Genomic DNA, 15,970 nt, shown 5'->3' on the forward strand with positions numbered 1-15,970 from the left:
TGATATTTAATTATATTTACAGTAGCTACACACAACTACTAATGCGATCTTTGCTAGACTGCATTTTTATCTTTTTATTTATCTTTACCTTTTTTCATCTTACGTTTCGATTCTATTCAAAAAAATTCCAGAATACATTAAAATACATACACTTATTTTTTCATGATCATTATATATTTTTTATTTTTCTTTTTGCTAAAGGATGTCGAATTGGATATAAAATTATATTAAAGGTTATATCGTTTACAGAAAAAAAAAATTAAGGAAACAAAAGAATTCTGTCAGAATCCTTTCTAATGCAAATCGATATTCGCATTTCTCGAAGTATTGTTGCTACTTTTTCGCGACGCTGATTGGTTCTTTTATTGCGCTTACTTCATGAGCGGCTGTCATTGCGAAAATTGTTTTGACAGATGTGTCGCGACAAAGGGTTAATGGTGTAACAGTATTATATAATTTTTGTAAAAAATAAATAAAAAAATAACGCGTGCGTAGCGCGCATTATAGCGTCTAACTGTTTAATTAAAACAAAAAAGATATTGAATACACTTCTGCGTTCCATTAACGCTCTCAGAATCATTTCACCTTTGTTATTCACCAAATCTTAAAGAAGAACAAACGATGACCATTATGAGCATTAGTGCAATAAGTGAAGAGTGCAACTTATAATTCCATAGCTATATATTCTCCATTCTCTTCTCGCGTTCTCCTAAAATCCTTTCGTTCTCTCTGTCCGTTGTTGTCTTCGGAAGTATCAATGAATCGGGTGCATATCCCCCTCTCCCCTTGGTTGACCACCGACGGAAGGCAGAGAGGTCAAAAAGGCGACTGCGGCGACGGCGCGGCGTGATAATCCCCGCGACAAACGCACCCACACCCCGCCGTCGTTGTCTTCGTGATCGTGCGGGAGGAGAATAGAAAGAGAGAAGGCGAAAGAAACGGAGGAGATAGAAGCTTCTCTCCACCTGTTGCACGAACTCGCGTATCCGCTCTGGACCGCCATGCCGACGCGGCGGCCAATCGCGACCATCTATTGGCTGCGGTAAATGGTGGGGGCCGCGTCACCGCGTCCGATTGGCTCACCGTCTTATTTTACCCCACGTCCTACGGGAGCCGAACCGCACCGGCAAAAGCTCCGTCCCGCGGGTTCGCCCCAGATGTTACGTGCTTCGCGAAGTTCCTAAGGGAACCCCCGCGATCCTGTCAGTGCACCAAAAGAACTCGTATCCGTCAGACCAAGTCCTCGCTCGAAAAAAATAAGAGACAAGAGCGTAAAAACAATCCTTCAGAAAGAATTACTAAATAGCTGTATTGTGATGATTGAAAGAAGACACAACCTTCTGAGTTAAAAATTAATTTAGTTCATTGTGACATTGTTCAAGAACACATCAGGAAGCTACAGAATTTTTCGTGCAAAAATATTCAGTGATCAATAGACGATTGCATATTTTTTTTTAAAAATTCAACAATTAGAAGACTGGTATAACTGATGATCCAAACCATAAATATTTTTGGAAATATTTTAAATTTCTGAGATAAACACGATTCCTTGAAGATCACTTTTGAGCGAAGATTTACCAGTTCAAAGATTTTAAAGACATAGCCAATGTTTATGAACAGGCATAACAATTTACTTGTTAATTCGAATGTCCAATCTTTTTATAGGACGCTAATATACTTGTTGGAATAAATAGAATAACTTAGAAAAAAATTTATTTAGAATATTCTGAATTATCCCAAAACTTTAAGAAATAATGTCAACAGCATTTTCGTGTAGTGAATGTGAAAAGCTCAAGGATAGAATGATTTAATTGATCAATCAAACTCAATTAATAATTGATGCTGACATATATATAATACTCAACAATCTGTCAAACAAAGCTTCAAAAGATCCAGTTTAACTTAATAATTAATCAATAAATAGAATCTTAAAAATCTATGATTACAACGATTATAGATTCAGCTACGTTAAAAAAAAAATCTTAGTAAATAATTCTTGGGATCTACGGAATTTTGTCGGCAAAATGCGTAAGAAATTATCTGATTCACTTGAAATAGGAGTGATTAATCAAACTTTAAAATCATCGGAGATGTCGTGTATTAATCAGAGAAGCAATTAGATTGAGCATCAAGAAAAAAAAGTGATTCATGGAGATGTCGTCAAAGACTTTGCACAACGAGCACATTAAACGGCCGATGAACGCCTTTATGGTGTGGTCGCGTGGTCAACGTCGTAAAATGGCACAGGAAAATCCGAAAATGCACAACTCGGAGATCTCGAAGAGACTTGGCGCCGAGTGGAAGCTCCTGAGCGAGAGCGAAAAACGCCCATTCATTGATGAAGCAAAAAGATTGAGGTAAGGCCCATGAAACAAATGCTGGTCATATCACAACACGCTGTACACACAATGCCCCTAAACACATATATTATCTAGTTTGAGTTATGATTATTAATGAGACATTAACACTGATGATGAGTAACTTTGAAAACTAGCTTGTTCTTACATCTGTATAATCAACTTTAAATTAATTTTGATATATATATATATATTTCATTTATAATCTTGAAAGCATTGAAGTGATTTATTAAAGTGTTTATTTTACTAGCTATTTTCTCTATTACATTATTTTAAACTTGATATTTTTCCAAACAGAGTGTATTACTTTCAAAATAAAAGCAACTCATCGTCGCTTTCTATAATTATCATAATTATTTTCTGCGTGTATATGCGTTTAAAAATAAATTAGAAACATTAATTAAGACATAATTAGAATATAATTAGGCTATAATTAGAGTATAATTAGAATATAAAGAAGATAATCAGAGATAATTAATGTAAATAAGAGATTATTATTAGATAATTAAAAAGCAATTATTTAATTCTTTCTTATCATTTCACTTTACATTTTCACTGCTAACTTATAATTTAACAATTTTTTAATAAATCATTCTTATATTATTTGTATAGTAAATAGAAAATAAAGTGTAAGATGATAAGTGAAGTAAATAAATTAAATTACAAAATTGATGAATTAAAAATATTAATGAATTAAAAAATTATTTTTATATCCTCTTGCAAGTTTACAAATGATAAAGAGAATAAGCATAAAGAGAGCTTGATAAAAAAAGATAAAAATAAAAAATTTTATGATAAAATATTTTAAAATATGTGAAGAAAAATCTGTAATTGAAGAGAAATCTTATCATAAGATTTATCATTAATATCGCATTTTATAAGATTAAGATCACATTCAACAAATGTCGATATTTTTAAATATTGACTCATAAATATTTAAAACAAATTTTATTTATCATAATTTAAACATTTTTAGTTGTGATAATAAAGTAATAATATCACCACACACGTCATTGCACACAAAAGTTCTCAAACATTTTAGGAATTTTCAAATAACATCTTTCATTTTTTTGAACCTATATTCATTTCTCTTATTTAACAACTTATTGAAATTAATTTACTTTGTAAATATTAATTTTTACTTTGTAAATTTAATTTCTGCAATATAAATATTGTTATTGTTTATATTGGTTATATTGTTACCTTTTTTTATTTTTCCTAATGTTTTACAAATATGTTTACAAATATGAAAACGTGAAAAATATGATAATATCTGGCGATATCTTTTTCAACAGATAAATCGATCTCTTCTTTTTTTTTTTTTGTCGCGGTACTAATTGCTTCTTAGTCGCGATAATATATTCCAGATGATTGCATTGATCGAGGTAGGGTCTGTCGGAAGCAGAATCGGAGGGATCGAAAACGGCGGGAAAACGTGCCACATGATCGTCTCATACTTCATAATACAGTACATTGTTGTATTATGAAGCTTAGGGAACAAGCTGCGCTAAATCCGGGTTGAGATAGGGTGAGACGTAGCCGGTATTTATAGGGCGGGCGAGACGAGGCTCTTTATTACTGGCCCTGAATATTTAATCACTGTTATGAGTTTATTTAGCTCGCCAGAGCGGCCGCGGCCGATTTTTCGAGGCCGGCGCGTCCTTAAAAGGGCCCCCCTCGAAATGGAGGTCCCGGCAATCTCGTGAAAATCTTCCTCTCTAGAGTCCTCGTAACATCTTGTAATTTTGCGAAGTCGCATAATGTTCTACAATCTCGTAAATGCAATTTCGTCGGAAGAGATAGCAGTATTAATTTGATAATCAATACGCGTAAAAAGAAATTATTGTTTCAGCACAGCTTTGAAAGCGCGTCGATATTATTAAATATATTAGTTCGTAATTTCAATATGATGACTTTTTAAAATGTTATTAGAAAGATATTATTAGAAATTTGATAACGATAATATTTGTTACTGAAATAAAGTAGCTAATTCTGATAAATTATGATATTTATTTTTCTCATAAAAACATTGAAAAACTATCAATAAAGCACCTTATTTCTTCTATAGAATCTTTCTATAAGGTATGCTAAAATGCAAAAAATAATATTATTTTAATATTTTTTGAATAATTTTCAACTTATTGTTTTATAATATTATATTAATTAGCATTATAAATTACATTGTTGTGCAACTATTTTACTTATATATGTGATCTAATTAGGATTTTACAAAATAAATTAAACCCTTCTACAATACGTGTCTTAATAATAATAATAATAATACGAGTCTTAAGAACAGATCAATATTTGAAATAAAAATCGGGGTTAAAGAAGATGGGGGGAGAGGAATAGGTTTGCGTGCAGATTAAATTTGGGAACGATCCCCGCTCTCTCGCTTTTCGATCTCGTCTCGAGGAACAAGATTTAAACTGATTCCACGCTCTAACCTCGTGCCCGCGTTGCAAAATATCCCGACCTCGATTTACATACCACCCCGCCGGGGAAAAAAAGAAGGAAATAGAAAAAGCGAAGAAGTCGGACGGATGTCCCGCGACAACGCTGAAATTTTCGGCGAGAATACCGAAAAAAAAAAAAAAAACCGATGTTATCTTAAACAGATCAACATATGCGTTAAATAGACCGCCATTATATTCGTATGCAGAAAACGTCATTTCCTTGACTGCTGCAACTGCATCGATAAATAATAATTAATCGCAATAGCACTCTGCACAGGTACAATTTGTCATATTTCAATTAACCAAACTTACTTATCAAACTTACTCGATTCGATCAACATACATTTAACATCTTATACTTTACTAGTATTTGTATTATGTTTTATATATAGACAACATGTTTTGTGTCATCTTGCATTCAGTATAAAAAAATTTTTATTAAATTCTTTATCGGTATGCCCATGTGAGTTGCTAATGATACAAAAGCGCAAACAAAGGGCCACATTTTCCCATCGAAAATTTCTAAAAAAAGAAAGAAAACGAGAAGAGGGACGGCGGGAGGGAGGGCGGAGGGGCGAGAGGTATGGGCAATCCGAGGGAAATTTCGACGCGAACGTGTAACGGCGAATCCGCTTTTCTGGCGGATGGCAGCGACGTCGACGAGAGTAGGGTGGCGGCCGTAAAATAAAAGGAAAGAGGGGGGAGGAGTGGAAAAGGGACGCGAGGGAGGTAAAGTCGTTCCCTTGGAGCGATGCCGTCGGTAGGAACGGGTTCCCTTGGACCCGCGCCGTCACTGGCCCGACGTAATCTGTCCGTTCGTTCACGGCGACTCACAATGTGGCCCCCGAGATAACAAATAAAGCCCCATTGTCGCAATTGTGTGGATTTAAAAGGATTTGCCCGGCTTCTCCGCACCCCCGCTATCGCCGCCACCGTCCGCGCTCAACGATTCTCTCTCTCTCTCTCTCTCTCTTTTTCTCTCCCTCCCTCCCCCCCTCTTCCTCTCCTTCTCTCGTCTTTCGCATATCCCTCCTCTTTCCCTCTCATCCCCTTACTTTCTACCATGCCGTTTTAACCCCCTACGTGTTCCGCAGCCTCTTCACGATTTCTCACTTCTCTCGTCGCGGTGAAACGGATCTTTTTACACGCTTTGATGTTGCATATGAACGTCCCTTTGATATCACGACGAGAAATCCATTAATATGATTAATTGTAAGACGTAAACACAATTCCGATTCGGGTAATCAGGTAAATTCTATATTATTTGCATTTATGAAAGTGAAGAATTGGCTCGATTTAATTGCATTATAATTTTATTACCGATTCACAAAGATGAGATCTCTTAATAGCTTCTTAATAGCGTTATTAAAATTAAAATCGATTTTTTTTTTTTTTTTAAATAAACGAAATTTTGCGAAATACATTTAAGACTTAAGAATAATTAGTCACGTTGTACAAGATAAATCGTAACACGCAAAATGGGCCCAAAAAAAATTACAAGCGAAATACTCCTACCTTCCGAGCGTGGAAACGGCAAGGAAAGATGAAATCGGTCGGTCGTTGAAACTCCCTCTGAAATAAACTTTCCCGTTGCAATACAAAGTGTCGAAGTTTCATCCGCGGACGACGCGATCGCCCGCACGGCCACAATCGTAACTAATTGTTATTGTTTCTTGTCGCAACGCAACGAGAAAGTGCGTAGCTTATGTCACCGCGGGATGATATAGCGCGTTGTTTATCGACTGCTAGATAGAGGTAACGCCAGCGGAACGGACGGCAGAGGGAGGGGAGGGGAGGGGGCGGAGGAGGGATGTGCGGAGGTTGGAATTGTAAAGATTACGGCCGATGTTTATGCATTTATGCTGAGTTATTGTCGGCGCGGCTTTACCGATGTTTATGCTGATTTACGCTTTGTGCTATCTGCCGGGACACATTGTCCCCGGAATTATTATTCCGCGATCGCGGTGGCATTCCGCCATTCTCGCCCCGCGCACTCCTCACCCCGTCTCCCCCTCCCCCCGCCCCCTCTTCAGTTTCCCACAACCCCGTGGAACGTCGAATTTTCGTCACGCGGGAAATTCTTCGCACTTTTCCCGGAAATTGATCGGTATGCGGACATCAAGGGAATTTCATTCTATTATATTATCGTGGCTAAATTGGTTCACGTGAAAAAAGAAGCTATTTTCCAAATTAGTATTTCGTGTCGTATCACTTTACACGTCGATTGGAAATTATATTTGAGGCAAAAAAAAAAAAAAAAAACATGCAACGGTAGCTATGACAGAATGACTTTACTTTCGTTAAATGCATTATTATAAAAGTGCGAAGAAAATACACCACGTTATCGTCATCGTGCCTCCGACTGCATTGTCCTGGTAGTTTCCGGCGAAATTCTTTGCGACGACCGCCGTTACGAAAAAACCCACGTATCTCCAATCCTTCTCTTTCTCTCCTTCTCTTTTCTTTTTTTTTTTTTTTTTATCTCCACGAGGTGAGACATAAATAAGCACTACGTTTGTGCGCCTCTTGGGTACATAATGGAGTATTATGTGTCGGAGATACCGCTGTTCCTCTTTTATCCCCTCCCCCCTCCGTCCTCACCGTTGCGGGGTGTGTGTACAAGATACTTACTGCAAATACCTATGGTGCCCCGTATCGTGTTCTGGTGATAATACGTCCCATTGTACGTGGGAAGGTGAGAGCACAGTTTACAAAAATTGTGGAGAGGTGTTAGCGTTTGCGATAATCGATAGTCGCGCTGTAATGTAAACACGATAAAAAGAAAGAAGCATAAATATACACGGTGTTTCGAAAAGACATTTATAAAGTAATATTCAATTCCGATTCCTTTTTTTTGAGATCGAAATAATTTTGTAGTCCTTGGCCATCAGTGTCAGAGAGTTTAAAAATTTGCCCAAGTCAAAAAATTTTTTAAGAAAACTAAAAGTCTGATCGAACAATAACATAAAGATACATACATACTAATAGAAGATTTTTATTGGGAAACATAACAAACAAAAAATTTAACTCTCCAAGGCACTTTTTCATTGCTTATTTGGTACAACTGCGTCGCTGACAATTGTGTTTTTCAAAGATTTTTTAGGCTCTGAAAAACCTGAAAAAATTATACTCTTTCAATAATTAAGGATACAATTGTACAGTTGTTTGATCCAAAACATATTTTTATTTTATTTATATGAATCCGAATTTGAAGTAGAGTTGATAAAATACAAAATGCTGCAATAAAAAATTCACAACTTTTTTATATTTGCATAAAAAGAATCCTTTCAACTTCAAATAGTATTCCCAAGTATTCAAATAGTATTCCCAAGTATTCAAATAGTATTCCCAAGTATTTCCAAGATTAGTATTTACGAGAAAATAGTATAATAATGTTTTAAAAAATTATAATTATTTGATTATCTGAAAATTAATAATTTTTATAGAAAATAAGAAAAAAAATAACAGAAAAAAGTGCAAGTAATTAAATGACTGTAAGCGATCTTTAAATGATTCGTATATAAATAATTGTCGATGAGGAGTTGCTCATACAAATCAAAGTTGTGGATCCTGAATTTGAATCCTGTCAGTTTTGTTAATTTTTCCGTCTCCTGCAGAAAAAAACCTATTTTTTGCGAAAAAAAACAATATTTTAAATAGATCTTGCGATAACTAGACGCGATAAATCAGACATAATGTTCTCTGCAGAGCGTTCCATTTTGAACACTTGTTAGTCTGATCTGATTTTCTACATACATAATGATAAAAATAATGTTTTATTTACATTATATCGAAATAAAAATTAAAAATAGCAAACAACATGATTTATTTTGACAAAAACCAACTTTGCCGGCATGATTGAATCGCTAGAGGTACAAGCTCGAATTTGATTATTAATTAAATAAATGATAATTAGCTTCACAGAAAGATTATAAACAAATCAAGACAAATGTAGCATAGATATGAATGTCTATATATGACAATATATGACAATATAGTTGTGCTTTTTATTAAAATTTATTTAAATTTCTTAATTATGCATCTTAATTATTTATCTATTGAAATTGCAATTTTGAATTTTATTAAGATCTTCATTAGTCAATGATCAAAAAGATATATAGATATGAATGTCTATATATGACAATATAGTTGTGCTTTTTATTAAAATTTATTTAAATTTCTTAATTATGCATCTTAATTATTTATCTATTGAAATTGCAATTTTGAATTTTATTAAGATCTTCATTAGTCAATGATCAAAAGGATATTACATTAGTCTTGATTTGATTTTCTATAGCATTTATTATCTCTTTGATTTTTAAAACTTTATTTTTGTGATCTAATTGTGATGTGCCTTGCTTTTATAATTTCCAAAATTTATTCATTTTGTTAAAAATAGTAATAGTGAAACAAGTTTTAATCATTTCTAATTCGGAGAATAAATGTTTTGGAATAATTTGCTATGTAGTACTAACATTGTGTTGAAAGCAACAGTTTAATGAAACAGACAGCAAAACAATTATACTCCCTTCCGACACATTGAATTTAGATCTCTATAATAAAAAGAACAAACCAAATGTTTATTTAAATTTTATTACATATTTATTCCGAAGATGCAATGATCAAGCAACGAGCTTAATGCATATATTAAGCAATATGCATTAATTTCGCTAATTTTTATTTAAATAATAATTTTAAATATACAAATATTTTGAAGACTTTAAATATTAAATTATGCAAAAGTTGAATCTCTTTGTTTTTTTTTTTTTTTTTTTAAATAGATTGCATTTTTAAATTAAAATTTTGTACAATTTCTGTTACATGAAAATTTTTTTCTTTCCAATTCGATATCTAATACATAGTAAATACATAGTAAAATATATATAAAGTACGTACATCATTAGATATTAATTAATCATTGTATGTACATCATTAGGTATTAATTGATTACCACTGCTACACAAACATAATTACCCAATCATCAATGTAGCACACACGAAGGAAATTCCACTCGGATCTCGCCGTGCAACAATGTTACAAATTACTCATCCACTTTTCAGAGCTCTTCACATGAAAGAGCATCCCGACTACAAGTACCGGCCGCGCCGGAAACCAAAGTCCCTGGTGAAGAAGGAGAACAAGTTCGGCTTCTCAATATCACCGCTAATATCGCCCGGTGATGGACTGAGCAATCTGTCGCGCGGTCTTCTGCCACCACTGACGCCTCCGACGCACCACCCACTGATGCACGAAGACTTGAAGATTCCACGCTTCTTCCCGCCGTTCGCCTATCCGCTTTACCCGCTGCAGCACAAGCTGGGCGATGACTTCAACGGCGGCAAGCTAGCTGCCGATCTGGCCTTACAGGCTCTCTACACGAGCAATCCCTTTTATCCGAGTCACCAGACGATGTCCTGGCCGACGAGTTTGTCGACAGCCACCTGTCTACAACCTAATTGCAGCTGCCCTAGCCCGCCGAAGGAGCCCAAAAGGCCGTTCCCGCCGTCCAAGATGGACGATCCGCCCTTCCCGAGCCCAGCAAGAGCCGATGAGGACGCCGTCGTCGCGGAACGGGAAGAATCGCGGTACCGAAAACTCGAAATGGACTTCTCCGCCAATCTGGAGAGCCATCATCATCACCATCATCATCATCATCATCATCATCATCAGGAGGAGCGTTCTCAGGATCGCTTCTCCTCGTCCTCGTCTTCGTCGCCGTCTACGGAACAACCGGAAAGATCATCGACGACAATGACGACGACGACGACGACGACGACGACGATGACGACGACAACGACAATGTCATCATCGTCGTCCTCGACATCGAGCGGTAGGGTCGACAGCGCCTTCTCCGTTCAGAGTCTGACGTCGACTTCCAGCAGCTCGAATTCAAGCTTACAACGTGGACACGTCATATGAAGGCCGCTTCCGGTTCTCCCGGACCTCAACTTCCGGGGGAGCCTGATGCCGGCCGCGTGGCCGACCGCCGATTGGTGGCGGGTAGCCCCGATGCTCTCCCCGATCCCCCAAACGACGGTCGTGAACCTGAGCACCGGTGTCGTCAAAGAAGATGCCATCCACTTCCAGGACGAACAACAGAGGAACTCGACGGCCGTGTCCAGATCGCCGAGAAATGGCGTACATATCATGCAGTGATCTAATTGTAATAATCGCCGAGAGTTGCACGTTCTGTTTTTGAGTAAATATTTCGATAACCGGAAGTGAGTTAGTACTGTCATTGAACGCAAGACGCTTTTTCTCTCGAAGGACGAGGACTAGGGGGCAATCGTTTTGTAGTGATCTCTTTGACGGAATAATGTAATCCGCAACTAGGGGGGAAAAAAAAAAAAAAACATACAGTATATGTATAATTGAAGTGCTCGCCCGAAAAATATCGGACTCGAGGAGTATAGCCCGTATCGGGAAAATAACTTCGCGACCGCGGAGTCGGAGCTGCGGCGAACGGAAACAGAAATCGATAACTCGGCTATACGGCCCCGAAATCCCACAAAGGGCGGACGCAAAGGGTCCTCTCGACCGGATCGTGCACGCGAAGCTGGATGCTAGAGGAGTCCAATTCTGATGAGATAACCAACCCTCTCTCACATGCCACATATTATGGGGCGGGCGGGCGGGCGTGCTCGGGGGTGGACACGGTGGGGAAAGAGAGGAAAAAAAAAAGCTCTTCTGGCGGAGGCAAATCTCTTCTTTGGGACGCGGCCGTGCGAAATAAGCCCGAAATGTTCTGAATGCTAACGTAGAGACGCGTACGAACCCCCGACGACGCGATTTCGTTGCATCTCGCGGCGTCGCGCCGCGGACGAGAGCGGCGAAAGCATCGATACGGCGAAATGGAAGACGCGTGGCTGGATCTGCTGGAACACCAGTCGACGCGAATCCTTTTCTAATATATTACGGGGAAGCCATAAAGACATTTTTTTAAAGGAATTATCGGAAATTACGTTATGTCATTACGTTCTGTCTTGCTAAAATTGCTTTATTTCGTCAAAAATCTGGCGTTGCCTGCAGTTTGCATGATAAACAGGATAAAATTCCTAACTTTTTTTGAACGACGTTTCCAACGTTCTAATCAGTTACGTGTTTATTAATACTTTACACGTGCTTAATAATACTTTGGTAGTTTAACTTGTTGAGATTGAAGAGTACCTTCAATCTCAATAAATCTTATCCGCTCTGATCGTTTGTTGAGGAAATGTGAATTTGAATTTGAATGAATTGAATGAAAAATACATTTCAATCTAAAAAGTTAAAATTAAAAATATATTTAATATATATAATTTTACATTTAAAAAGTATAAATTAAAAGGAATTATAAAATAAAAAATAAAATCGGAATAAATCCTTAATTCTTTTATATCTTTTACTGTTAAATGTTATATTGCAAATGTCTGCATTTTGTACAGTAAAGGAAAATTCTCAATAGTTACACAAGTCTCCTAAAAAAAGTCTCTATCTTGAAATGAAACATTATGCTTTATTAGAATATTGATAAGAACATGATTTATTTAAGTAATGAAAAAATTAAAAACATATAATTCATTTATTTGTGATTTGTGTTTTTATATAAAATTGATTAAAAACATTTTTTAAATACGAGAATAATATTTTTATAATTTTCTTATGCAAACTATGTACTTTAAACAGTACTAAGATAATAATAGTATATTAATAATATTAAATTATTAATATTAATCTTCCAAAAATTGTTTTATTCATATTTTCTTTCTTTTACTTTTCTCACAAGTACAATTTTAAACATAAAATCAGAATGCAGCAAAAACTGATGCATCTAATGTTAATTAGATATAATAATATCTAATGCTAATACTGTTTAATAATAAACTATTATTTTAATTTTTCTAATCTTTAAATTATTTTTATTCTTAAAATTTTCAAATTTCTTAATTTTATAAAATTCGTTATTTAATATGTAGAAATATATATTTTACTTCACAGTTTTTTAATTCATTTTACATTTAATTAATTTACAATTTACAATTTAATATCTTTTTATGGCATATTTTGATATTTTTATCCAACTTATTATTGTTATCTAATCAGTGACTCATGCATTTAAATTCGTGTAGCTGTAAATGTTAATTATTCCAAAGTTAAAAACATGTTTATAAAGATTGTATTATTTAGAAGACACGTTCTTTGTTATTATGTTTTCAAAATTTTATTTTTAGCTTTTGTTTAAAAATGCAGAAATAAAAAGATATATCAATGACTTTCCTGTATTCTATTAGTCTTAATTTGAAATATGAAACTGAAATATTTTTGTAAATATTGTTTTACTATAAATTTTGACATATATATTTAAGTTTTTAAATAATTTTTAGTTTTTCTAAAACAAATGTTTTTGTAAAAATTATGGTTTATTAAAAAAATCAAAATAATTTATATGTATAAATGCTTCTATTTACTTTATTATACATTTATACAATTTAAAAATTTTATATGATTTTATGTTTAAAAGCAAGTTTTTAAAATTAGTCTTAATAGTCTTGTATCGCACATTGTTGAAAACATAAACGAAAGACGATAAACATCCTATATAGAAAATACAAATGAATTAGAAATTTATTCCTGTTTTATAGTGTTTTTGTATAAAATGATAATAATAAATGAAAAAAACTAATCATCAAACATCAAAATGCTTTCGTGCTTTTCATTCTATTTATTCTCAAAAAAATCTTTTCACCGAGAACAATCAAGATGGAGCAAATCTTAATTTATAGTATTAGACACGCACGATCTTGTTTTTGTTATATTATACGCAACGATTATTGTTGATTTGTTAAATGTAACGAGTTGTAACATTTTCGCTCGTTCGAGAGACATCGAGAGATAATCCGCCGATTTCTCCTCCTTGTAGAAATTCCCGCCAACTATTTCTAATATGAAACTGTAGCGAACATTGATGCGAGTTTAGCGTATACCCTACGAAAGTAAGATGCAAGTAAACATAAAACATATCTAACACATAGAAAAACATATCTTCTCTTCCTTTCACTTTCTCTCTTTCCCCTCCCCTCTCTCTCTTTCTCTCTCTTTCTCAATAATCACGCGACGCATAGCGACGCTTTTTCGCGGACGCGTAGCGACGCTTCGCTTAACTCGATTAATTCGGAACAAGAATAACGCGGATGCGTCACGTTAATCCTCGCCTCGACGATTATGATGACCATTGTTAATTACTGCTGTAATATATAATGCAACGCGTTTGTAAATAAATCTCGATCCGAATTAAGGAATATTGTCCCCTAATTCCTTCCACCAAATTCCGCATTTTTCAAGAAAAATACGATTAGAAATGTGTTCTTATTTTTTCTTTTCTTTTTTTTTTCTTTTTTATTTATTTATGTGATTCTAATGCTTTAGGTGATATACATCTGAGTCAAGATAAATATTCGCAGTCATTTTCGCATTTTTTTATCAAATGTCAAATATTTAGCGGACAGCCTAAAAGTCTAAGGTCTGAAGGTTTCAGCTTATCACGAGGCTAATATCGCGCGAGTGAATACGATCGCGCGCCTCGCACCACCCTCGTGGTTCTTCCGAGAAAAGCCGCGAAATTAATCGGACGGGGGGGAGAAAGGGGGGGGGGTTGACGAGGAAAATCTCGAGAGCGATGTGAAGTTTCCTTTGTACCCCCGTCGCCCTTCCGCCGTCGCGGGGCCTCGGAGCGCTCGTCGTGTTTTATTTCTGATAGCGACGCTTTCGTCGCCGCCACGGGGACATTATCGCCACCGCGAAGGACCCTTTCTTCCCCCATAAAGGCAATCATGCTTTCTCCGCGGTGAGATAACAGCGAGAATGGCGGAGGCGGGCGAGACGTTTCCACACTGCGGCGGCACGTTCCCTCCCTGTTCCACGACAATCAGCGCAATCCTTCGCCGCATTTGCGGATCGATTTCGCGGAAAACGAAATGCGGCTCGAGTGTTGAAATCGATATTACGCGTGCATAGATCCTTAGGAGTTTGTTTTGAATGCGCGAAAAATCAAAAATAAATTTTACAGGCATAAAAATAAATACGTAAAAATAAGTTGAACATGAAAATCTTTTTGTACGCTCTATTTGTAATATATTTTTAATTAATGTAGATCGAACGTTTCACAGTAAAAAAAAAATTATAATTTTAAACGCGATTTTCTCAAATCATATTTTTTAATAGTTTTGCAAAAACAACTTGAGAACAAAAAAGAAAATTTCTTTTTTATCCTCCTTTATAAAAAAAGGAGATAAAGTTAAGTCGATTATTCGCATTTCTCGAAGTTTATGTCATGACAGTCAGATGTGGTTATGTTGTGTTATTTATTTATATTTTATAATAATAAAAAGCTTTATTTTTCATTTTTTATATTTTTTTATCAAAATTTTTAATTCTAGTTTATTTTATAAAAAGTTCGTTTTCAAAGTCCAATGTCATTTCACTCAAATATGTCAAATGAATTATTAATAATCTCCGCGGAACAACGTGGCATAATTTATGCCACGTGATGAGTTAGACTGTTTTAACTTTTATCTCAATAATTTGCAAATAAATTTCTGTTGATAATATATAATAGCTCACAAAAGGATTTTGTATTTAATTGATCCCTATGCCTGTATTAACAAGTCAAAATTTATTGAGTGATCGTGCAAGCAAATCTTTTACTCTTCTTAGAGCAGTTTAAGATAAAGATCACTTGCGGATAATTTAATTTAATTTTTTTCAGATTTATAATTTAGGATTGCATTTACCTTCACTTTTTACTTAAGTTACCAAAAAATATGAAATGCCTGCACAAAATCTTATGTAATTAAACATTCATTCTAATCGGAATGTATCACGGAAAATCATTCGCCGGATGATAAGGGTACCACATACTTTCACAACTAACCCCCCACCGAATTGCTCGAGGACGACAGCGAGGACGATGACGATGACGGGAGTCATCCGGGTGGGAGGGCCCGGTAAGTTTCCCCGGGGCGGGGAGGGGAGGGGCACACAAAGAGACGTGGAAAGAGGACGAACGGGGAAAGGGTAGCGGCAACGACTATCCTCTGACCAAGGAAGTCTTCCGCGCCACTCCATTAGTATGCGCGGAAGTGCGCCGTGCTCGATTGTGGCGGGTATTGTCACCGAAGA

The 15,970-nt window shown here is 35.6% G+C and overlaps 1 protein-coding gene across 1 annotated transcript; it reads left to right on the top strand.

Annotated features, from left to right (window-relative positions):
* Positions 1-936: 936 nt before the first annotated feature.
* Positions 937-15,151, top strand: LOC105434011 (uncharacterized). The gene is made up of 2 exons (XM_011649562.3): positions 937-2,357; positions 9,874-15,151. The coding sequence occupies exons 1-2, from the start codon at positions 2,149-2,151 to the stop codon at positions 10,730-10,732; spliced, it is 1,068 nt and encodes a 355-aa protein (XP_011647864.2). The 5' UTR covers positions 937-2,148; the 3' UTR covers positions 10,733-15,151.
* Positions 15,152-15,970: the final 819 nt, after the last annotated feature.

This window comes from Pogonomyrmex barbatus, unplaced genomic scaffold (assembly GCF_055798465.1).
Source record: "Pogonomyrmex barbatus isolate J1 unplaced genomic scaffold, ASM5579846v1 scaffold15, whole genome shotgun sequence".
Taxonomy (NCBI): domain Eukaryota; kingdom Metazoa; phylum Arthropoda; class Insecta; order Hymenoptera; family Formicidae; genus Pogonomyrmex; species Pogonomyrmex barbatus.